Below are 25,946 nucleotides of genomic sequence, written 5' to 3'. Positions count from 1 at the left end.
AATGGAGCTGCTTATGAATACTTCTATCTACAAAGCACTGTTGGACATGTAGATGAATGATATAGACTGTAATTACATGATCAGATGCTGTTTGTTCTGGATGATGGTCTTATGGTTAGATCACTGGAAAGGACCCAAGAAAACTGGATTGTGTCCATGAGCCTTACCTTGGTAATAGATTTCCTCCACGCTGAGGAAGTCATTTAAACCAAGCTTCCAAAGGTGTCTTCAGAATGATATGGTCTGCAGTAAAGTATCAGAATGATATGGTCTGCTGTTTCTAATTTATACTGTTTAAAAATTATTAAAATTATGTATTTGTTTTTTAAAATGGAGCTTTTAAATTAAAATAATAAGCAAATGAATCACAGAATACATAGCAAATGAAATGAAATGGAACTGCTCTGCTTTTTAGGGCTTTTCTATGCATTTTTAGATCTCTGATACACATTTAATCTTCCAGAGATTGATCCTTCCTACTATATACAGTATTTCACCTCTTTTAGGAAAATAATATTCATATGTTTCTTTTATTTAGTATACAACAGCAAAAACAAAACATTGACTTGACCTTCAATATATACCTTTGTCATCTTCCCAATTAATAGTCTATGTGCAAATGTACATTACAATATTAGGCCCTAAATCAGAAAATCACTTAAGCACATGTTTAAACATATACTTAAGTCCCACTGAAATCATTGGGACTCAAGCATATGATTAAAGTTATTGCATGCTTAAATACATTCCTGAATTGATGTCTGACTTGAGAAGGGGTTTAAAAGGACTATGTGTCATATTTTCCACTAAATTCCTACATACAGTTTTAAAAAAGGAAATTCCCACAGAGAAAACACCTAAAAAAACCCCATACCTCCAGCATATACAGTAACTCGCAACATTCCCTACAATTGCATTATAATGCAGAACTTTAACTGTGACCTTAGACTTACCCATCAGAGAAGAACACAATATTCTGGTTTGTGAATGTCTAAAAGACATGTGTTGTTGTTATAATGTAATCATGGGAATTAGGATATGTGTAATGTGTTCCTTACACTTCTATCGTGTAGTGAGTTGTTTATCGAGGGGAGAAATCTGTCTGTGAAAATGCTGAATATGATGTTTGATGAGGGTAAGGGGAAAGAAGAATATTTTAACAGGAGAATTCCTACTTTTAAGGGTTTGTGTGGGTGGGGGGTTGTTCTCCTTAGGCAACTTTAATAGATTTTAAATGTAATTTTTTGTCTTTGTGAGCAGGTCCAAGTTTTTTTTCAAATTTTGAAATACATTTGTTAAGTATATCACATGTAGGAGTAGTGGGACATAATAATATAAATATTTGCATTTTTGTAACGCCTGCCAGATTGTGCCTCAAGTTCCATGCACAGATCTCACGTCTTCTGCATGGAATGTGGTAGAGTCAGCCTCATCCACAGCATTGTTGTTGTGATGCACCTCTTACCCCTCTACTGCCACAGAACCACCATATGGTCTATTCATAGGACTGGAATCTAAGTGTGGACTAATCAGGCAATGAGCAGTTCTGCACTCGGTAGAGACAGGAGGACACACCTCTCCACCGCATTATGACAACCAGGCATTTACTAGATAGGTCAATGATTTTTCTTTTCATGAGTTTCACAGAAAAAAGTTACATTTGGGAATCAGAAAATACATCTTTCTATTGCTTTATAATACTTTAAGACTGAAGTGTACAAAGAATTATTTTATTTAAATGTATTATATTACAAAGAAGGAGGCAAACATCATCACATCACATGTACATTATTTCAAAATCTTTGGCTTTATTCCTTATATTCTGAATTATTTTAGCTACCCAGCAATACATTTTTCGTCTATCAAAATCTTTTTGGAATCCAAAACTAACAGATATAAGATTCCAGTTACATAAGTTAGCATTTGAGCTGCTTAGCTTATACAGGTTGTTCTGTTTAATTTGTGTAGAGGCAGAAATATTATGACAAGTAACATTACAAAACAGGTACAATATGACATAAAACCCTTTTAAAGATCTTTTCAACTGGAAGTATACCTAGAAAAGCTCCTAGCAAAATTTTTGAATAATTAAAATATGAAAAGATGCAATTGCTATGGTTAAACTATAGTCGATGCATTGAAAAGATCTTTAAAAAGGTTTTGAACATTGTTTGTATAGATCAATCTTAATTTACACACACTGTAGTGTTTTTATGTATTAATTCCCCAAATTATAGATTTAGATAATGTCTCTGACACAGCAATGGCTCCTTTCATGAAAAACCTGATCTCTGTCAAAGTGTCCAGTTGGATTAGTTGGTTACTTCCACAAAACTCCTTGTGTTATAGAAGCAGGGCAGGCCTTACCATGAGGCGAACTGAGGCAGCCGCCTCAGATGCCAGACTGTGGCGGAGAGCACCACCAGGACCCAGAGTGTAGAAAATTGTGTCTGCTGCTGGTGCATATGTATTCTCTCTGCTCTAGATGCACAGAGATGGTGGAGTGCTGTGCTGGAGGAAGGAAGGCACAAGAGACATAACAGGCAGGCAGGAGAAAAGGTGAGAGAGAATAACAGAAAACAGCAGGAGCTGCAGGGAGAGAGAGGAGGAGGAGCCTCTTATGTACCTCTCTAGCTCCCCCAGAGCCTGGACTGATTAACACCAGCTTCTCAGGGAGCTTCCTGTTTCCTGCTGCTTCCCTGAACCCACTTGAGGAGAACAGGCAGTCAGCTGAAATAGTAGGAGCCAGTTAGGCCCTTAAGATACTGATATCTGCCCTCACTCAGGCCCTGCTACCAGCCAGCTTATTTGTCCCCTTCAGTTGAGTGTAGAGAGCCACTAGAGCTGGCACAGCACAGCAGTCATGAGTGAAAGAAGAAAACACCCCTCTGGGGCAGCATTCAGAAAAAGAATGAAAACAAAGGAAGCTTTTCTATCTAAGCAGGAAGTAGCTCTCCTGAGATACATAGACACAAATGTTCATGGTGAGCCTTCCAGCCACAGTGAGGATGTGAGTGGTGAGGAGATGCCTGATCTTCCAGTTAGTCAGAGTGCAGGTCACCTGGCAGCTACTGCAGCATCCATGTCTCCATCTCAAATGGATGTAACCATGCACATTCCTGAAGAAAAGTGTATATCAGAGAAGAGTGTGGTGTGTGGTGCAAGAAACAGCTGCTACTGAGTTTAGTTCCGTAAGTCTAGATGATCCAGGACTGTGGATCCATTTGACCAGTAGCCTGAGGGACTTCTTTGTATTGCATGGGCAACAAACAAGGGGAAAACTTCATGTTCCCCAAAGACAATGAAAATAGAAGTTTCCATCCAACACATTACTGGTGTGAAATCCCCAATGGTGACAAAGTGGAGAGGCCATGGCTTGTGTACTCAAAAACCCAGAATGCTGCATACTGTTTTCGTTGCAAACTCTTCCAGTCTAATGTTCCAGCCACATTGGGTTCTACAGGAACAAAGGACTGGAAAAATCTGGCTAGAAATCTGGCATGCCATGAGAAGGCAGCAAATCGCCAGAGAGCATTCCATAGGTGGAAAGAGCTTGAGATGAGACTAAGATTAAAGGCCACCGTAGATGATCAGCATCAAGAGAAGATTGCATCAGAATCTCTTTACTGGCAAAATGTTCTGAAAAGGCTCATTGCCATTGTGAGAGTGCTTGCTACCCAAAAGCTAGCATTGCATGACACTTCAGATCAGCTGTATGTGCCAAACAATGGAAACTTCCTTAAAATTGTGGAGCTGATGGCTGAGTTTAATGCTCTACTCAGGAGCATCTAGGAAGAGTCACCACTCAAGAAATGTACACACATCACTACCTTGGAAAAACAATTCAAAATGAGATCATACAGTTACTGGCAACAAAAGTCAAACAGAAGATTGTGACAGATCTGAAGTCAGCAAGATATTACTCTGCACACCTGACATCAGCCATACGGAAAAAATGACTTTAATGGTGGATTTTGTAACAACAACAACAGAACCTAGTGAAAATGTCCCTACAATGGTGACTTTCAGAGAGCATTTTTTAGAATTTATTAACATTGATGATACTACATGATCTAGTATGACAAATGGGCTTCTTAAAAAGCTGGAAAATATGGGAATTGTGATAGCTGACATGAGAGATCAGGACTACAATAATGGTGCCAGCATGAGAAGAAAGAACAGAGGAGTGCAGACACGGATCCAAGAGTTAAACCCTTGAGCTTTTTTTGTCCCATGCAGTTCTCATTCATTGAACTTGGTGGTCAGTGATGCAGCATTAGCTTCTAGTGAGACTGCTGAATTTTTTAATGTAATTCAAAGTATCTGTATTTTTCTCTGCATCAGCTCATTGATGGCAAATTTTGAAGCAACATCTGGGACCATCCTCTCTGACACTGAAACCACTGAGTGCCACGTGATAGGAAGATCGAGTGGAGGCAATAAAGCCTATCAAACACCAAATTGGGAAGATAGATGATGCCATAGTTGCCGTTATGGAGGATAATGCTATGACAGGAACTGTTCGTGGGAGAACAGTGGCAGAGGGAAATGGAATCACCAGAAACATACTTAACTTCAAATTTCTGTGTGGTTTACTGTTGTGGCATGACACACTGTTTGAAATAAATGTTGTAAGCAAGAGACTCCAAGGTGTTGACCTTGATATATCCTGGAGCAATGGAGTAACTGGACAAAGCAAAGTCATACCTACAGTCTTACTGGTCAGATGAGGGATTTCAAAACATTCTGAAGAGTGCACAGAAGTTGTCAAAGGAACTTCCCACTGAAGCTATTTTTCCACCCATTCAAGAATACAAGAGTCACCGAAGAAGAAGACATTTTGATTACGAGGCACTGGATAATCCCATAAGAGACCCCAAACAACAATTCAAAGTTGAATTCTTTAACCAGGTGCTAGATTGTGCAGTACAGTCAGCTGAAGAATGTTTCATGCAGTTTCAAGGAACACAGCAGTATATTTGGGATGTTGTATGATATTCCAAAACTCCTCACTATACCTGAAGAAGACCTACATCAGCAATGCAGGGCACTACTGACAGTGTTGACACATGATATGCGCAGTATTGATGTGAGTGATTTAGATGATGAACTGAAAGCCCTTTCAAGATGCATTTCAGCAAGATCAGCCCCAAAGGCTATTCTGGAATATATGTGCACAGATAAGATGACCACTCTCTTTCCAAATGCTTTTGTTGCTCTGTGCATACTTCTAACACTTCCTATAACAGTTGCCAGTGGAGAACACAGCTTCTCCAAGTTGAAGTTAATAAAAAAAGACATCTACGCTCCACAATGGCACAGGAAATTGCAGCCATCTCAATAGAGCATGAGCTGGCTCAGACTGTGGACCTTCAGGAAGCAATTCAAATCTTTGCAACCAAGAAGGCACGGAAAGCACCACTTTGATTATTCAAACAGATGAAAATGCCAGTGTTTACTATGCAGACAAGAAAAGTTACATTTGCTATTCAGGCGTTTGAAAGTTAAGTGTTACTTAAAATTTTTGTACATGGCATTTTAAGTTGTTAGTTCTCCTTTAGTGGGGTAGGTAGCAGAGCAGTACCATGAGAGGAGTAGAACAGGAAAAAAGCAGAATTGAGACCTTTCAAAGTTTTGGCCCAAGCAAGGGGACATGGGGGCGTCATTTGAGCTCCCTGCCTCAGGTGCCAAAATGTTGTGGGCCGGCCCTGTATAGAAGAGGATGTTCAACAAAGCAATGGTTACTCTGACAAAGGACAGGATCTTCCTAAAAGTGTTCAGACAGCTCTAGAGCCCATATGAAGACTTCCAAATGCAGCTTCAAATATGGAAGTAAATGACATATATAACAAGCTATCCATTGTTACCCATTGTCATAAGTGTTCAGTTATACTGAAAAATACTGATAAGGTTTTTCTTTTAATTAATAAAATAATTATGTATTTTTACACAGCTAAATCTCATTATGTATAACTTTTTAAAGGGTATTTTTATAGGGATCTGAAAATGATGAGTTTCAAAATGTGATATTTTAAGGCCTGTTTTTAATTAATGTAAAATATATGTATATGTTTAAACCTGCTTTTCTCAGTGCTATGAGTCTCTCAACATATTTCCACACACAAAAATAAACACTTAAAAATCTGCATCTGTATTAGTGATACAAATCTACCATCACAATTTCATTTTTTCTCTTTGTAAACACTTTGGGATGAAAGGCATGACACAAATGTGAGATTATATAATTTATTATTGCTTTTTGTTCCTTGACACAGTGAACCATTCATAATCTTTTCTGGTGGACTGTCCTATGACAAAGCTTGTCGAAGACCAAGTCTAACCATCATGCATGGAAAAGCTATTACGGTGCTTGAAATGGATCACCCTATAGTTGACTTTTTAACTCTTTGTGAAACACCATATCCAAATGGTGAGTGTATGAAGCAACAATAGTGCAATTTTGTCAAAGAAGAGAAATGTGATTTGTTAAAAAATTATATGAAGTGATCTTATCACAGAATGTAGTGTCCATACAGTATGATAAGCGAGTTGGGGATTTCAGTTCCCACTGGACAGTTCTCCACGTTACAAAAACCAACACCACAATTGACAGCAACTGGACCCTTTGTTTGCAGTCTCAGCAAAAAGACCAAGAAATGAATGAGCTACAGAGACTGAATTCCCCTCTTACCATGGTGTGGTGGGGGGAGAGCTCCAGATCACAGTTGGAGCACACTGATCAGTCAATGTAAGGAAGCTTACATTGCCACTGCTCAGAAATAAATGGAGAGCTTTAAGTCTCATGGCTGTAATTCTGGTGCTTTTCATGAGTATTAAGTCCTTAAATCAGCCAAGTGTTTAAACTTGTGCTTGAATCCATTCCTTTTGAGCAAAGCACTTAAGCACAAGCTTAATTAAGAATGTGCTGAAGTGTTTTGCTCTGCTGAACAGGGATGGACTACTAAATTGAGGGCTAAATTAACAGAAAAGACTAAGAAGGGTGAGGGGTCGAGAAAGCTAAAAACCTAAAAGAAGTTAAGTCTGGTATCTTCAGCATAAAAGAGGATGAGCAGAAATGTAGAAAAAACACTTAACATGTAAATTAATAAAAAAAAAACCTGTTGAATAATTTGAATTAGTATAAAGCAAATATTTATTTCCAATGTCTAGTGAACGGAAGCTTCAATAATTGAATTAATGTATCTAGGCTGCCAGTTCACTATGTTAAACTTAGTGGTGCTTCCATATTGTGGATTCTTTTACTGATTTATACAGTAGTACATTTTTGTTTTATGTTAGCCTGTGTTGTTCATAATCCAGTGTGTCAATATGCTACCACAGGATGTGCATTAATAGTAGACTGCAAAGGGAAGAGCATTAGTTGATGCATTCCTCAGGTTCATTCGGCCTTGTGCCTTCAGCCATCTGAAGAGTACAGCCTTGCACACCATGAAGTGGCTTACTGTTATTTGAATGGGATTCTTAATTTTACAGTTCATTATCTTAAAAACAGTCAGAGAGGATTTTTGTTCTTTTTTCTTTGCATAAAGAGCAACCCTATACTCATGCTTTTGATCTAAGTAACTTTTATTTTAGATTAAAGAAAAAACATAAAATAAGAGAGAACAAAAGTATGGTCTCCAAAAGAAAGTTGTGTGTGTGTGTGAGGAGAGATACTGCACTTGAATTGATCACAAAATAGTAGATGCCTCTAGCAGGCTCACAACTATATCATAACAATTATATCACTACATAAACCAATTTATGCAATGTATATTTTAATTATGAAAAATACTTCGCAGTATATAAATAATGTCTTATCCTTACGGGGTTAACTTTTTTCTTTCTTTCCTACTTTCTTTCCCTTGATTATCTGGAACTCATTTCTATTAAAAAACCTTAAATTTGGAACATCATAATTTGGATACCAAGGTGATTGGCAACTTAGATAAAATTTCATCTTTTCAAAAGAAAGCCGTGTAAGAGTGGTTGGAAGACCGCAATCTACACTGCAAACGGCAGCTTGACATCTAGGAGAGGAGGGGGCAATTTAATTCTTTGTCTTCTTTTTCAGCGCATTACACACTATTCCTCCCCAACTCTGTTCGTAGTACAACTGCATCTCTTTCTTCACCTCCAGAGTGCACCTTCATCATCTTTGTCTCCTCATTAACTCTCCCCAATTCACATTTTAAAATAATGGATCTTGTGAACTTTTTGCAGTTGAGGTTACAGCTGTGCGCTATTGGGAGTTGATGGACTGTGCATCTCAAAGAGTTGGTGGAATGTAGCTTTGGACAATCACTGCCCACAGAAAAACTCTAATTCCTGTTAAACCTTTGCAGTCTGTGATCACAAGGTCTATAACAAGGGTACCTCCCTGTGTGTGATAATTAGATTCGGTGATAGAGTAACATATCCAGCTGCCTTCAGATGTCAAGGTGGACTCATGTACTCCACTCCTTTACTTTTGATTCAAGACCATGTTAGCATGCTGTAATTATACCAGGCTATTTTTGCCATATATGTTTATCAACAATTATGTTGCCAAAGCTACTTATCATTGTGGGACATCTACATCCTATCTGACTCTAATCAAATGCCATGCTTTCTAATTTACAAATCTATCTTTATTTATTTATTTATTTAAAATACAATAATTGTTCAGGAGAGGATTATATAATTTGGCTAACTTGGTTAAAAGGCTTAATAGGAAAGCTCTGCATGTTTTTTGTGCTTGATTCCTCACTTTTAGAATTTCAAGAACCCTATGCTGTAGTTGTACTATTGGAAAAAGATCTCATTGTTGTTGACCTAACACAAAGCAAGTAAGTACAAAGTCTATATGAAACTGTTCCTGCTTCATAAATATCTAGCTGATAATGTTGAAAATCTATTCAAACTTTTCTTTTTTATTTTGCTGATGTAAAAACTTTGCATTAATTGGAGGCAATTTTACCCTAGGATAATGTAGGCCAGTGGGTTTTCCCATTTTCTCTAAGATAATATCTTATGTCCACACATGGTAGATACTCCAAAATTATTAATATCTTCAGCACATCCCAGCCTGTAATTCTAATAATACTAATTATTTCTCCTCTCCGGTCAACACTGACAGGCCTGTTCAACAATATTTCACTAGGCAAGCATATATTCATTTGTCTGATTTTTCTGTGTAAGTCAATTCAGTTACAGCAGTGTAAAACCTGGTGGAAGTGAAATCAGAATCAGGCCTTCTTCTTTGGGTTATTGTCCCTATGGGTGCTGTAGGTGAGGATGTGTGTACACCCATGCACTCTCAATCGAAGATTTTTCTTCTATTAATTCCTACAGGTCTGCACCTACACCGTATGCCTTCATATGCTCCAATAAAAGGGAATACAGGAAGGAGCAGACCCACACCACTCCAGTTCCGTCTCAACCACCTGCAGCTAGTGATGGAGTTTTGAAGCATCTACTATCTAGCTAACATAGTTATTCTTCTGCCACATTTTTATTCTTAATTTTCATTTTATATGTAGTTTTAGGGGTTTTTTGTTGTTAATTTACCTTTCTAGCACAATTTATGCTTTGAAGGGAGGTCTCCCTGCCACTTCTTGCCCCCTTTTTCCTCTCAGTCCTTCTTGACTGGTGGCTGTTCTTGCAGGATATGCCCAAGACCCAAGGATTCAAGCCCTGCCAGACCAGTCACCAGTCTATTTCCCATTCAGTGATGGGCAATCCAGTTGCCTCCATTGTCTTGGAAAGACTCACGTCCCATCCAAGTGTAAGATATGCTGTGGTTTAAAGGATGGCAAAAACTAAGGGAAGAAACTTCTCATTGAGTGCTCCCCTAGACCCAGGGGGTCAGTTCTGCCCTCTATCCTGTAAATTGGACTCAGCTGCAGAGACTTCATTAGCTCCAGCTGTGACCTCCAGAAACCAGTGGACAACTGCAGTCTTGCAGAAAACAACCAAATGTAAGAGACTCCATTCCTCTCCACTTAGATATGGGAGTAGGGAGACTTGTGTCCTGCTGCAGATACTGGTAAAGCTCCCACCAGGTATAGTACCAATGCACCAGGACTGCTGAAAGGGACTTTTACAAAGCCAGGTGTCGAGAAACTGTACCGAGAAACCCACTGTTGAGCAGTCCCAAGATATGGACCCATCAGAACCAAGATTGGACTCCTACAGACAGAAGGACTCATTGAAGACTAAGGATTCTTCAAAGAAGTAATCTTACCTGGTACCGTCCATTGGCAGCCAGCCCTCTCCAGAATGACAGGGTATTCTCTGGTACCACCTCCAATGTTGCTAAACTTATTTTTCATTGAGAGGAACACTTCCTGGACTCAATAGTACCTTTAAAGTTCCTCTCTCAAAGGACCTTCACATTATGGAATACTTGTTTTCTCATCCCACCTCTAACTTTCTTATTGTTGATACTGCCAATGAAAGAGTAGGAAACATCACTTCAAATCAGCATTGTCTGATAATGAGCATAAGCATCTGGACCTCCTAGGGCTTAAGAGCCACTCATCAGCCTCTCTTCAGTTCCAAGTCACCAACTACCAAGTCCTGATGGCAAAATATGACTTAACCAACTATAGTACATTTTCTCACTGTACTGAGTTTTTGCCTCAGGACAAGAAAGCAGTTTCAAGCTCTTATTACAGAGAGTGAGACAGTAGCCAAAGCCTCCTTGCAGGCCTCCCTTGAAACAGCAGATATGGATTCTCATTCTATGGCCACTGCCATAGTCATGCATTGGGCTCCCTGGCTACAGTCCTCTACTTTGTCCAGGGAAGTGCAAAAGACTGCTGAGACTTGCCCTTCAAAGGGCCTAAACTCTTTAGTGACACCTGGATGGTTCTCTTCACTCATTCAAGGACTCCTATCTGGATGACTGACTCCACAAGGGCCATTTTTTTCTTGAAATTCAGTCTGACACTCAGAAGGCCCTAGCTCTATTCCACTGCCTAGACCTGCACCTCAACATAGACAAATCAACCCTGATGCCTGTGCAACTGTATTGGGGCCACCTTAGACTCTGTGGCAGTCAAGGGGTCCCTACTTGCAGACCGGTTTACCATGACATCTGACCTCATCTCCACATTGCAGCAGAGCCAACAAACCATGGTAAGGGCTAATCTTCAGCTTCTGGAACACATGATGGCTTGAACTTTCGTAAACCCCTATGCAAGGTTGCACTTCCAGTGTCTTCAAGACTGGCTCAAGACGTCCTACACTCCCAACAACCATGTGCTGTTCACAGAGGTGCTGGTCCCATGGATTGCATCCAACTCCCTCAATAGGTGAAAGGACCCTCAAAAAGTCTGCATGGGAACTGCCTTCTCATGTCTACCTGCCACACACATCATCACAGCAGGCTCCTGACTTCTAGGATGGGGTGCTCACCTACAAGATTGTACAGGCCAAGGCAGGTGGACTTCTCAAGAGTTGTCACTACACACACGTGCCCTGTCTTCACTTCCTACCTCTCAGCTAACTCCAATCAGTCAGAGTGATGTTGAACAACTGAGCAATTATGTACTATATAAACTGGCCAGGAGGAGCAAAATCACAATCTTTATGCAAAGAGTCAGTGATGCTATAGAACTGGTGTTTATCCCAGGAAATAAATATCTCCGTGATCTCCCTGCCGGGGTCACAGAACACCATCACAGATTCACTGAGCTGAATTTTTCATCAAGACCACAAGTGGGAGCTGACTAATGTTGTCTTTCAAGAAATCTGTCTTATGTGGCTTCTTACACCCCTTCCAACTCAAAATGCTGCTACATCTTATCCCGTGGGAACATGGCACAACTCCCTGGAAGACATTCTCCTTGCCTCTTGGCACCCAGGTCTGTTATACACATTCTCTCAAACTTCACTGATCCACAAAGCCCCGCTCAAACTGAAACAAGAAAAAATAATTATCATTTTCATAGTTCCCAGATGGCTGAGAATGGTGTGGTTCATAACCCTGCCCTATCTGGTGACGTGTCCACCTCTGCACCTTCCCCTGATGACAGACCTCCGGATCCAGGAATCAGGCTCCATAACCCACTCCAACCTGTCATCCCTGCCTCTTGGGTCTTGACTTCTCAGTAGTTCTTGGGTGTAGAGAAGGAGTGTTCTCCTGAAGTCCAGTTGGTTCTGTTAAATAGCAGGAAACCTACTACATGAAGGATTTACCTGCAGAACTAGAAATGCTTCCAGATCTGGTGCACCCAACATTCTGTATCTCCTACCAATTCTCCCCAGGCATTCATCTTCAACTATGTACTAAACCTGAAATCGCTGGGTCTTTCCCTGAACTCTGTTAAGATTCATTTATCTGTCATTGCAGCATTCCACTCACCAGTCAAGGGTGTCTTTGTCTTGCATAGCCTAGAACAACAAGATTCCTTAAGGGCCTCCTTAATCTGTTCCATCCAGTGTGGGACCCTATCCCACACTGGCACCATAATTTAGCACTTAACACATGAAAAGGACCTCTCTTTGAGCCTGTGGCAACGTACTTGCTATTCCATCTGTCCTTCAAGATTTTGTTCCTTGTAACAATCACCTCAGCCAGAAAGATGGGAACTAGTAGCTCTCATGACTGACCCTCTATATTACAATTTATCCAGACAAAGTTATGTTGCGTCATCACACTCACTTCCTCCCTAACGTGTCATCAGAGTTCCACACCAATCAGGACATTCACCTGCTGAAGAAATGAGTCTCCATATACTGGACATAAGATGATCCCTGGCTTTGTCTCTTCACAGAACTAAGCCCTTCAAGGTATCCCCCCAGACTCTTTGTTTCCTTTGCTAAGAGAAACTATCTAACTGGGTGTTGGAGTGCATTTTGCATTGCTACAAGTCCTCTGGGATGCAACCCCCTCCTAGAGTCATTGCTGACTCTGCCAGGTCTCAGTCTGTTTCCATTGCCCTCCTTAGGAATGTACCCATCAAGCACATTTGCAAGGCAGCCACCTGGTACTCCATTTCATGTTTTCACAGCATTATGCCCAACTCCATGCCTTCAGTGCGAATGCAATCTTTGGTGAAGGTGATCTATACTCCATACTGGGTCCACCTCTTCAGCACTTTCTTCCACATTAAGGTACTACTCCGGAGTCTCCTCATACTAAGATGCTGGAACTGGATGACAGGGAATGGATCACTTGATGATTACCTGTTCTGTTCATTCCCTCTGAAGCATCTGGCATTGGCCACTGTCATAAGACAGGAAACTGGGCTAGATGGACCATTGGTCTGTCCCAGTATGGCCATTCTTATGTTCACGTGAAGCACCCACAGGGACATTAACTTAAAGAAGAAGGAGACATTACTTACCTTGTACAGTAACTGGAGTTCTTTGAGATGTTTTGTCCCTATGAGTGCTCCACTGCCAACCCTCTTTTTCTTCCTGCTTCAGAGATTTACCATGCTCTGAGGTTGAGAGGAACTGGAGTGGCACAGGTCTGATCCTCCCTATATTCTCTCATGAGGAGGCATGCAGTGCAAGCCCACAGGAACTACTAGGAGAAATATCTCTGATCAAAAGTGCATGGGCACACGGACATCCTCACAAGGAGCACTCATAGGGACAAAACATCTTGAAGAACTCCAGTTACTGAACAAGGTAAGTAACCTCTCCTTGTGCATTTTTCATTTATGAATGACAGTCTATGCTTATTGCTGCTCTAAGTGTGAGGCATTACTCCTTATCTTGACAGATAAAGCTAATACAAGTGAACAGCAATTAAATTGAGGGCTGACTTGTCTGCAATTGCTTCAATAGTGCAAACCATGGAGAATTAATATTCCACTGTCAAATTGAGTCAAATTGTTTATTATGAGACCTGGTTACTAATACAGTATGTCTAAGCATAATTTTACGGACAATTCTGGCCTTGAATTGTAATATAAATCATATGTTATTGATTCTAGCGTTCAAAAAACATACGTAATCTTTGTTTTATAGGGGAAATTCTACAGATGTGGGGGAAAATTAGAACCTGATCCTGCAAACCCTTACTCACACAAGTAGTCCTATTGACTTTAGTAGCCTACTTATGTGACTAAAAACTAACAAGAGAAAGGACTGCAGTCACGGTACCTTAATTTTGTGACCTTTATTGGTGACTGTAAATTTTGTTTTTAATCCCAAGAATAATAAATATGTTTTAAAGAAAATATGAAATAAGGAAAATAGCATGTGTTATGAATAATGATAGTTTTAAATTAGGTAAATTTGTTTTTGTTTTGTATACTTTAATATTTAAGAAAATCTAGTATTACTCCACATGACACAGTAGTACTAATAAATTGTCTTCCTCCATTAGTTTTCCAATCTTTGAAAATCCTTATCCCATTGACATTCATGAGTCACCTGTTACCTGCACAGAATATTTTGCTGACTGTCCTCCAGATTTGATTCCCGTATTGTATTCTGTAGGAGCTAAACATAAAAAGCAAGGATACAGCAATAAGGTAAAAAAAATACATTTTATTTATGAAGAGAGTTTAATTGTAAAAATCTAAACTGTGTACATAATGTTTTGGAAGATTATTTTCATTGTCTGTGTTCTCACATTAATACTTATATTAAAATAAGGTAAAGGGATACCACTAACTTGAAACTCATATTTCTAGCTCAAATTTTTTCCTTTATTGAAGTTACAATTAATGTCTGAGATTATTATAACTGAAAGTTATTATCAGGGGAAAAGATTTTTCACTATTTTTTCAGTTTGTTTACTTTGTGCATTTGACAGCATGTATGCACAGACAATTACCCTCTTATCTCTGTAAAGTCAATTAGACCCTGATGCTGCAATTGGTTCTATGTAGGCACTCAGACCTCTGTGCCCACGTGGCGCTACACTGACTTCTGCGGGGTACCATGAAAAAGTATGTTCCATCCTTGCAGACCTCCTTGCAGGATCATGGGTCCTTTCTGAGAATTTGCAAGTAAATCTGTTAATTAGTTTGAGGTAAAATTTATTCAAAATGGGTCCTTTGAGAAATTTAGCTCCTGGTATCAGACTATTTTTTGTCTCTGCTGTTTTCAATAATGAAACAACATGAACCCTCCAAACTTCCCATGTGGTTAAAACTCACTGAAACCTGATGCATTGTCTGCATTTGCAGATTTTTATTTTTAGGATTAATGGTACTTTTTAGCCATTATTGCCACCATTTAAAAAAAATACATTCTGATTTACATATGTTTGCATAAATGGACATGAATATAAATATATTTGTATAACTCTAAATAAATTTATTATCATGTTACCAATTTGTCCTACTCATACCCACGCCTTGAATTCATTCTCCCAGTCACTTACTCCCGTTCGTTTCTACCCCCGCACACACACAACTCCCCAGACACTTCACCACGTTCCTCCATTCATTCCATGCTTGCCCATCTGCTCATTCTGCACATCCATCCCCAACTCCACGCCCATCCATTCCACATCAGCCAGGATGATCACTACATACACCCAGCCATTTTCCAGGCATCTATACAGTACGTACATCTTCACTCATTCGGCAGATTCCCCCATCCTCCCCACTCTCTCTCTCTCTCTCTCCTTCTCTCTCTCTCACACACACACACCCTCTCTCTCACACACACATGCACACACCCTCTCTCGCTCACACACACACTAATTCCATGCACATATTCCATCCTCCCAGGGAGCAGTTCAGCAGTTGCCTCCACCAACCCAGTTCCCAAACTATCAGGAGAGGAGGGAAGAGCATAGTTATAGCCCCAGTTATTTATAAGCAAAGCCTAGGGACAGACAGTATTTGCAGTGACAGTCCTGTTCCTCCCAATCAATACCTCAAGTTCATGACTTCCCATTTCTATACTTGTCTCTTCTTTCCCTAGGCAAGAAGCTCCCACAACCCTAGTCCCCTTGCAACCAGCTCTCCTCCTTGAGAGAGAGAGAGGGAGAAAAAAAGCAAATGGGTCTTTAAAAATCAGTTAAATCTAATTTGGGACTACAAGCATTATTATGCATTAGTCAGAATAGTATGATTATTGCATGGTTTCGCTACAGGATGGAGTTAAATTTGTTCAGGTGCCCTAAACTGCATTTCCATACCTCAACATGTGATTTTTTTTTTTTTAAGTTTAACCTTAATTCAGAGTTTCCTGGATTTATAGCACTTGGTTTGGGACTAATTACAACATACCTGTAATGTTTTAACCCTTAAATTACTGATATGTGCTTTTAATCCTAACTCCATTTTAAAATAGTTCTTAACCAGGAATACATAAATTTCTGGTAACTGGGTGCAGCTGTGTTGCCTTCTTTTTCTTGAACTCCTACGGGAGCTTGAATGGGCCTGAGCAGACATTGCCTTCCTTTTCCGTGGAAACTGGGATGTGCAGGAATCATGAGCAAGATAGGTTTCTTTATGGTCTTGAAGATTCTATGCTGCCTTAGCAAAGAAGGCAAGAACTGAATCGACTTTGGAGGCTGAATTCTCCTCCCATCCCTATAGCTGGTCACCTCTGTGAAGGATTGAGGCACATTGACAATGCAGTGTTCAAAAGTTTGCACAGCTGCATTTGGTCCAACAGTTCTGGGGATATCATTTATTTATCATTGATTATTTAACATTTGTATGTAGCATCATAGATATGCCTGGAGCTTTGCAGAGGACCAGATTATGATACTCTTACTCCTGCTGTATAAAATCTTATTTCACAAGAGATCTCGTTGCTTTCACTGAGAAAGGGTTTCACAGTCTTGTCCACAGGGAGTAAAAACACTGTGCATGCCACAAAGAGTTTATAATCTAAGACCCCAATCCTACATTTGGATCCTCACAAAAAGACTGTTATGCCTATGCAGAGCCCTGTTGAAGCCCCAAGGGTTAGCCTTTGAATCCAATAGAAGGAGCAATTAATTGTTCATTATTCATTCCTCCAACACTTATTATAAAGAATTTCAGTCTGAAAAGCTGTTAATTCAGAACCTTCCACTATACCACACAAACATTTAAATATTTTTTTTTAAAAATCTCTCTGCCTTTAGGACAGATAATATTATAAACAATAAATTAGAAATTGCATCTACATAAATGTATTTTAAAATTATCAAGATAATGTTACAACCTTGTCTTCATTTTTATAAATTAGGTATATAGCTTTTTAGAATAATTTGTTAGGATGTTATTCATTTTAAAAATCTGCAGTCCACCAGCCCATAAGAAATAACTCTTTTCTGTGAACTCTTGTAATTGTGTTTAGGAATGGCCAATCAGTGGGGGAGCATGGAATCTAGGAACACAGACATATCCTGAAATTATTATTACAGGGTAAGAAAGCAACAGAAGGTTTGTGCTTTTACAAATGTTAATGTCTAGAACTTTTAATGATGTACATCGATAGGTCAGCCCTACCCATCTCACAATATAGTTGGCTGACTAGGGCATCTGAATATGAACACTCCATTACATAACAGAAATGTATACTTCTTTTAGGGTGAAAATCCCCCCAGTACAGAGGGCCCACAGAAGTATTTACGCAGCACTTAAGCCCAATGATAAAGTCTTAAGTAGCATATAGAGCCTTGTGCTCAAGATAGGGTTGCCAGTTCTCGTTGGCCATATTCCTAGAGGTTTAATCACGACATAATAGTGAATTGAATATTACTCTTTAATTCCTGGAGACTCCAGGACAATTCTGGAGGGCAACCCTAGCTCAAGGATATATTAATGTAGGAACCATGGATTGAGGCTGCAAGCCAGTAAGGGGCCCGTGTGCCCCTGAAGAAGGGATCTAAATATCCCTGGGAAGAGGTGTCCAGTTCAAGAGAGTGCTGTAGTCGTCAGTGGGTATTAGGGAGGAAGAAGTAGCATTAGGAAGGTGGAGAGCCAAGAGTACCACAGGCATTTCTGTGGGGGTGGTTTTGTGGTTTATTGGGGGCCCTGTGGCTGGATTGGAGCTGGAACCAATTTAGTGTTAATCTCCTATAATTTGTTTGAATGCTGTGCATTGGTGTGAATTTTACCTTTCAAGCTAGATTGTGTCTGTAATACTCAGCCCTGCAGTAGAAGAGGGTGGAGGGGGCAGGGGATCACATTTTAGTGACAGACTCAGGAACAATTCTGAATGACTCAGATGTGTGAGTGGAGAAATATTTACAGTATTAACATGTTCTGTGGTTTTAAGCACTCATCATGACTACTAGCTCTTGGAATAAGTTTTATTTATTCAGAACTGCCACCCATGTAGAAGTATGAATTTTGTCCATATTGGGGTTACTCATAATTTTTCTCCTATTGGTAATTCACTTTTTAATAGCCTGTTTTATTTATCCATAGAATGTTAATTGGAAAGCATAAGTTTGGATGTGAATTGGTTTGTGCTAACTGCTACAAAATAGCGTATTTTACTAAGATAAGCAGCTCGATAGCCAGATATTTTCTTATGGAAATAGTTATGAAGAACTAAGAATTAGAGCTGGACAAAAAATTTTGTATAAAACATTTTTACAGTGAAAAATGCAGATTTCGTGACACCAGAATGTTTTGTGAATTCATGTCGGTTTCACCACATTGGTATGGTAAGAAAAACTTTTTAAAAAATCCAAAGAACCTGAAATGTTTCATTTCAGCATTTTAAAAACAATATGTTTAGGTTTTTTGGTTCAAAATGACGTTTTGTTTCATAATTTCCTTTTATTAAAAAAATCAAAAACTTCAAAAAAAAAAAAATGCTTGAAACCAAACTAAAGTGTTTCATTTCAGGTCAAAAAATGTTTCATTGAACCCAAAATGATTTTCTTTTACTTTTTGATTTGCTGACAGTTTTGAAAATTTCATTTTCAGTTTGACCCAAAATGATTTTTTTTTTTCAATTTTTAGAATTGCCAGAGAACTAAAACAGCTCTACCAGGGTTATAATTAATCTCTTAAATTTGTAATTGATTAATACACAAACATGACTGTATTGGAATATGTTAAATTTTGTTTCACAGACTAGCATGAATATTGGATAATCATCTGTAAGGCGATATCTCTTCAAATACAATTTCAAAGCCAGAAGAGGCCATGATATCATCTAGTCCAACAGTTCTCAAACTGTGGGTCGGGACCCCAAAGTGGGTCACGACTCTGTTTTAAATGGGTCGCCAGGGCTGGTTTTAGACTTGCTGGGGTCCAGGGCCAAAGCTTGAGCCCTGCCATCTGGGGCCGAAGGCTTCAGCCCTGGGCGACAGGGCTCAGGTTACAGGCCCCTCGCCTGGGGCTTAAGCCCTTGGGCTTCGGCTTTGGCCTCCCCGCCGAGGGCAGCAGGGCTCAGGTGTGCCCAGGTTTTAGTCCCTCCTCATGGGGTTGTGTAGTAATTTTTGTTCTCAGAAGGGGGTTGCAGTGCAATGAAGTTTACGCCCCTCTTCCTCAAGTACGTATGCTAGCCACCCAGCTCTAAAGGCAGCAACATGCCAACAGCAGCACAGAAGTAAGGGTGGCAATGTGAAAAGTGATATTTGTCTATATCACTTTTCACAGCAGACTTAGTGCCCCATTGCCACCCTTATTTCTGCACTACTGCTGCCACCCCGGGGCTGACAGCTGGAGGTCCACCACCTCCACGTGAAGGTTTGTGGTGAGGAAGGAGAGCCTGAGCCCAGGCTGTCTCTCACGGAGGAATTGGGGGACAGGAGGAGAGCCTGAGCGTGGGTAGTGGAGCTCCAGCTATTCCCTTTATAGCCGCTTCCCAGGTGTGCACAGCCCTTCTGCATGAGTCCCAGCCACCCGGGGCTGACAGCCAGAGCTCTTAAAAAAAGCCAAACACACAGCTTGTGCTTCCCTTGACACATTCCGGTGCCTTCTTTGGAAGGCCTGCCCCATAGTTTGAGAACCACTGGTCTAGTCTGACCTCTTGTATATCACAGGCTACTACCATGACCCAGCCACCCTCACACTAGCCCCAACAGCTAAAATTGTATTAACGTACAACAGCCCACAGGCTCGCGTGATGTGTGAACCACCTGTTTAGGAAGGCCTACCCATTCTGCCCGCCAAAGCCCCTCACTGTGGCTGCTAGGCCGCCCGAGTACCCCTGGCCCCAGAGTGCCTGGCAGGTGGCCTGAATGCCCCCAGCCCCAGAGCGCCCCCAGCCCCAGAGTGCTGGGAGGGCGGCCCCAGCACCCTCAGCCCCGGAGCCCTGAGCAGCCCCAGCACCCGGCTGCTCCAGCCAGCCTGCCCTAGCCCTAGCCCCAGCCCCCACCCACTTTAGGGAAGAGGAGCAGCCTGGGCTTGGACCACGGGAAGAGCAGGAAGCAGGAGGTGGCCTCGGAGTGGAGTATGGGTGAGGCCACGCCTGGCTGCTTGGGGAGGCTTAGCCTTCTCTGGCCTGTGATACCTGCCACCCATGCCCACAGGAAACTAGACTATGGTGTGCCACAGGGAGAGAATAGGAGGAACCAAGGTGCACTGGTGCCTGAGAACCCTACAGTTGCAGGAAAATGATTAAGCGAGTTATACCCCAATAATCCTGGCAAGTGGCCCATACCCACACAGTGGAGAGGAAGGTGAAAACTAGGGCTCTCAATTAATTGCAGTTAACTCAAGCAATTAATTCAAAACATATTAACTCGATCAAAAATATTAATCATGATTATTCGCAGTTTTAATCACACTGTTTAATAAGAGAATGCCAATTTACATTTATTATAAATATTTTGAATGTTTTTCTACATTTTCAAATGTGTTGATTTCAATTACAATACGGAATATAAAGTGTACAGTGCTCACTTTATATTATTTTTATTACAAATATTTGCACTATAAAAAAGATAAACAAAAATGGTACTTTGCAATTCACCTTATAGAAGTACTGTAGTGCAATCTCTTTATTGTGAATGTGCAACTTGTAGATGTAGCTTTTAGGGCTGTTGATTAATCACAGTTAACTCATGCTATTAACTAAAAAAAAGTAATTGTGATTAAAAAAATTATTCATGATTAAAAAATTAGTCGCAGTTATAATCGCACTGTTAAACAATAGAATACCAATTGAAATTTACTATATATTTTGGATGTTTTTCTATATTTTCAAATATATTAATTTCAGTTAAAACACAGAATATAAAGTGCACCATACTCACTTTATATTATTTTTATTACAGATATTTGCACTGTAATAGTCCACTCAGTCCTACTTGTTGTTCAGCCAATCGCTAAGACAAACAAGTTTGTTTGCATGTATGAGAGATAATGCTACCTGCTTCTTATTTACAATGTCACCTGAAAGTGAGAACAGGCATTTGCATGGCACTTTTGTAGCTGGCATTGCAAGATATTTACATTTGTATGGCCCTTCATACTTCAGCCACTGTTCCAGAGGACATGCTTCTATGCTGATGATGTTCGTTAAAAATAATGTATCAATTAAATTGGTGACTAAACTCCTTTGGGGAGAGTTGTATGTCTCCTGCTCTGTGTCTTACCTGCATTCTGCCGTATATTTAATATTATAGAAGTCTCAGATGATGACCCAGCACATGTTCGTTTTAAGAACACTCTTGCTGCCAATTTCACACGATGCCAAGAAGGTACCAATGTGAGATTTCTAAAGATAGCTACAGCACTCTTCCCAAGGTTTAAAAAGCTGAAGTGCCTTCCAAAATCTGAGAGGGATGAGGTTTGGAGCATGCTTTCAGAAGTCTTAAAAGAGCAACTCTCTGATGCAGAAACTACAGAACCCGAACCACCAAAAAAAGAAAATCAACCTTCTGTTGGTGGCATCTGACTCAGATGATGAAAATGAACATGTGTCGGTCCTCTCTGCGTTGTTTTATTATCAAGCAGAACCTATTAGCATGGACGCATGCCCTCTGAAATGGTGGTAGAAGCAGGAAGGGACATATGAATCTTTAGCATATCTGGCACATACATATCTTGCAACATTGGCTACAACAATGCCATGCAAATGCCTGTTCTCACTTTCAGATGACATTGTGAACAAGAAGCGGGCAGCATTATCTCCTGCAAATGTAAACAAACTTGTTTGAGTGATTGGCTGAACAAGAAATTGGACTGAGTGGACTTGTAGGCTCTGAAGTTTTGCATTGTTTTATTTTTGAATGCATAATTCTACATTTGTAAGTTCAACTTTCATGATAAAGAGATTGCACAACAATACTTGTATTAGGTGAATTGAAAAATATTATTTATTTTATTTTTACAGTGCAAATATTTATAATAAAAACAAATATAACATGAGCACTGTGCACTTTGTTTTCTGCGTTGAAATTGAAATCAATATATTTGAAAATGCAGAAAACACCCCAAAATATTTAAATAAATAGTATTCTATAATTGTTTAACAGGAATCGTGATTAATTTTTTTTAATCGCTTGATGGCCCTAGTATATTTGTTTGTTACATAACTGCACTTAAAAATAAAACAACGTAAAACTTTAGTGCCTACAAGTCCACTCAGTCCTAACTCTTGTTCATCCAATCGCTAAGACAAACAACTTTGTTTACATTTAGGGAGATAATGGTGTCTGCTTCTTATTTACAATGTCACCTGAAAGTGAGAACGGGTGTTTGCATGGCACTGTTGTAGCCGGCGTTACAAAGTATTTACATGCCAGATATGCTAAACATTCATGTTCGCCTTCATGCTTTGACTTGTAGATTGCACTTTCTTTTATCTTTTTTTACAATGCAAATACTTATAATCAGAAATAATAATATAAAGTGAGCACTGTACTCTTTGTATCCTGTGTTGTAATTGAAATCAATATATTTGAAAATGTAGAAAAACATCCAAAATATTTATAATAAATTTAAATTGGTATTCTATTATTGTTTAACAGTGCAATTAAAACTATGATTAATTGCAATTAATTTTTTAATTTCCCGATTAATCACAATTAATTCTGTAATCATTTGACAGCCCTAGTGAAAACGCTAAAGGGTAACTGCCAATCTGACCTGGGGGAAAATTCATTCCCAACCCACATATGGTGATCACTTAGACCCTGAGCATGTGAGCAAGCACTGGTCAGCCTAGCACCTGAGAGAGAGAATGCTCATTGCCACCTCAGAACACTGGCCTATCCCATCCCATTTCCAGCCATGGTTATCTCTGATGCTTTGGAAGAATATATTGTGGGAGTGGAGGAAATCCCTTCCTGACACCTGCAGGTGGCCACTGAAGCCCTGAAGCATGAGTTTTAGGAACATAAGACATAAATTGGAAGTGAGCCTGGGCTGCTGAACCCTGCCCTCCACCTCACAAGCAACCCCGTCATATAATTGAACTCCTAAATTTGTCAGGCTCTCTCTTAAAACTAATTAATTTGTTTGTCCCCACAACTTCTATTGGGAGACTATTTCATAACCTCACTCCTCTGATGCTTAGAAACCTTCTTCTAAATTTCAGCCTGATTTGTTCATGGCCAGTTTATACCCATATGTTTTTTATGCCAACATTGTCCTTTAGCTTAAATAGTTCTGTACCCTCCTACATGTTTAGCTCTCTGAGATATTTTTAGAGAGCATTCCTATCCTCTCTCAGCCTTCTTTTTGCTAAGCTAAACAAGCCAAGCTCTTCCAGCCTCCTCCTATAAGATAAGCCCTCTATTAACCTGATTCTATTACTATGATCCTCCCTTAACCCTAACAGCTCTTCTCTGCACCTCTTCCAGTTTGAATTAATCTGTCTTGAACGCAGGTGACCAGAACTGTGCAAAGTATTCCAAAGGAAGTTTTACCAGAACCTTATATAGTGGCATTAATACTTCTCTGTCTCTATTGGAAATGCCTCACCTGATGCATCCTGGGATCGTATTTGTGTTTTTCACAGCCATATCACATTTGTAGCTCATAGTAAGCCTGTGAATTACCCTCACACCCAGTTCTCTCTCCTTCTCTGTTGCTTCAACTGATGAGCCCCCAACTTGTAGCAGAAATTCTTATGATTAGTCCCTAAGTGCATGACCTTGAACTTTGTACTATTGAATTGTGTCCCATTTCTATCACTCCTGTCTTCAAAGTGATCCAGATCTTCCGGTATAATGTTCTAGTCCTTCTCTGTACTGACGATGCCTCCCAACTTTGTATCGTCAGCACATTTCATTAGCCCACGCCTACTTTTTATGCCAAGGTGATTTATAAAAATATTGAATACAATTGGTCCCAGGATTGATCCTTGAGGAACTCCTTTAGTAACCTCCCTCCAGTCTGGTAGTTCACCTTTTAGCACAACTTGTTGCCTTCTCCCATTTAGTCAGTTTCTTATCCATGTTACAATTCTTGTGCAACTCCCCACTTTCATTTAACTAATATTTTCTCGTGTGGTACCATATCAAATGCTTTACTGTGACCTAGTGCAGCAGAATCTGGCCCTAATGGGGATTATATAAAATAGATCTCAAAATAAACAGTGATTTCCAAAAAGAAGAGGACTCTTATGGCATAGTTTTAAATAAAAACTAATTTACGGGCCACTCCAGAGAGTCTATTCTGTGATATGTGTCATGTATTAAAAATCTGGAAATTTCTCTTAACAATGCTTTTTAAAAAGTCTTTTATCCATGTGATCTTTTCTATTTAAAAGGGACTATTGTTAAAGTGTGTGTGAGAGCTCTGTCCTGTAAAAGATTAAAAGTATTATTTTGCAAAATCCTAGACAACAGTCACTTGTTTGGTAACAATAACTGTAGTAATATATGGTCAATGTGTACTTCCTTTGGTATGTATGTACACTACAAATCAATTAAACTGATTTATTCTATTTACATTTGACTAATTGCCCTTCTGATATAGATATAAATTACATCATTGCAATGTAATAGTTAACTTCAAGGTTTTAGACTACATTGTAAGAATGATGGAAAGGTCACCTCTGAGTACTGTGTTTTGTATTGTATTTAGTGCTGTTTGTATTTTCAGTAACTGAGAGGTGAAATTATACGTAGCTATATCTTGTTTTAACCAACGTTTAATTTTTTTTAAGTCATGCAGACGGATCGATAAAGTTTTGGGATGCCTCTGCCAGTAAGTTTTTAAACTTCCCTTTCTCATAGTATTAACAAATTATAGTATAACAATATTGGGAGAGGGGGAGTTATTTAAGATAGTATCCGTAGGCAAGTAAGAATAATGGGATGAAATTAAGAAAATAATCATTAGGCTGAATATCAGGAAGAAAAAATTGTGGCAGTAAGATATTAGACTGTAGAATTGTCTCCCAGAGGGAGTGATGGAAAGGTCAGAATTTGGACATTGAATACTAAAGTGGACAAAGCACTCTAAAATATGCAGTAGGAGATAATTCTGCAATGGATCGGGGACTTAGGACTAGGCTGAATCTAATGGGTCTGTTTCAACTCTGATTTGTGTCTTCTTGTGAGTACAGTATATATTCCTACTTGTAACTGGATTTTTTTTTTTAAAGCTAAACCTGTAATAGGTCATCCTATTGCACATATTATTCAAGATTCTTGACATCTGATATCAGGCTCTATATAATCTATTTAGTGTTAAATGAATGTACAGTGAATAATTTTTATGAGTAGGTAGACTGCTTTGGGCAAGATAAGAGCCAAATCTGCACAGGTATGTTTGCAGAGCATTGTGCAGCGTGCAGGAGCAGGGCCGCCCGGGAGGCGGGGGGGGGGGGGGCAAGTAGGGCAATTTGCACGAGACCCCGGGCCCTGCAGGGGCCCTGCAAGCTGCTCCGGGTTTTTGGTGGCACTTCTGCGGCGGGCCCTTCACTCGCTCCGGGTCTTCAGCGGTGGGTCCTTCAGTGCAGCAGAAGACTCGGAGCGAGTGAAAGACCTGCTGCTGAAGTGCTGCCGAAGCCTCGGAGCGCCGCCTGGTGAATACAAGCGTAGCAAGTGGCGGGGGGAAGAAAAAAAAGCTGAGATCGGCAGCATTTAGGCTGTTCTACTACGACTGCTTCATTCTTCGGCAGCAATTCGGCGG

At 39.9% G+C, this 25,946-nt stretch overlaps 1 protein-coding gene across 6 annotated transcripts in view; it reads left to right on the top strand.

Moving 5' to 3' along the window:
• STXBP5L (syntaxin binding protein 5L) overlaps positions 1–25,946 on the top strand; it is a 451,518-nt gene that overhangs the window by 310,735 nt on the left and 114,837 nt on the right. For all 6 annotated transcript variants that reach the window (XM_075071819.1, XM_075071811.1, XM_075071817.1 and 3 more), the window contains exons 10-14: positions 6,276–6,430; positions 8,756–8,828; positions 14,327–14,474; positions 17,251–17,318; positions 24,976–25,016. In XM_075071819.1, coding sequence (XP_074927920.1) covers positions 6,276–6,430; positions 8,756–8,828; positions 14,327–14,474; positions 17,251–17,318; positions 24,976–25,016 — 485 coding nt within the window. The remainder of the gene's footprint in view (positions 1–6,275; positions 6,431–8,755; positions 8,829–14,326; positions 14,475–17,250; positions 17,319–24,975; positions 25,017–25,946) is intronic.

Source organism: Chelonoidis abingdonii, chromosome 1, assembly GCF_003597395.2.
Source record: "Chelonoidis abingdonii isolate Lonesome George chromosome 1, CheloAbing_2.0, whole genome shotgun sequence".
Taxonomy (NCBI): domain Eukaryota; kingdom Metazoa; phylum Chordata; order Testudines; family Testudinidae; genus Chelonoidis; species Chelonoidis abingdonii.
The sequence above is the reverse complement of the archived record's forward strand: the minus strand, read 5'-3'. Positions and strand labels throughout refer to the sequence as shown.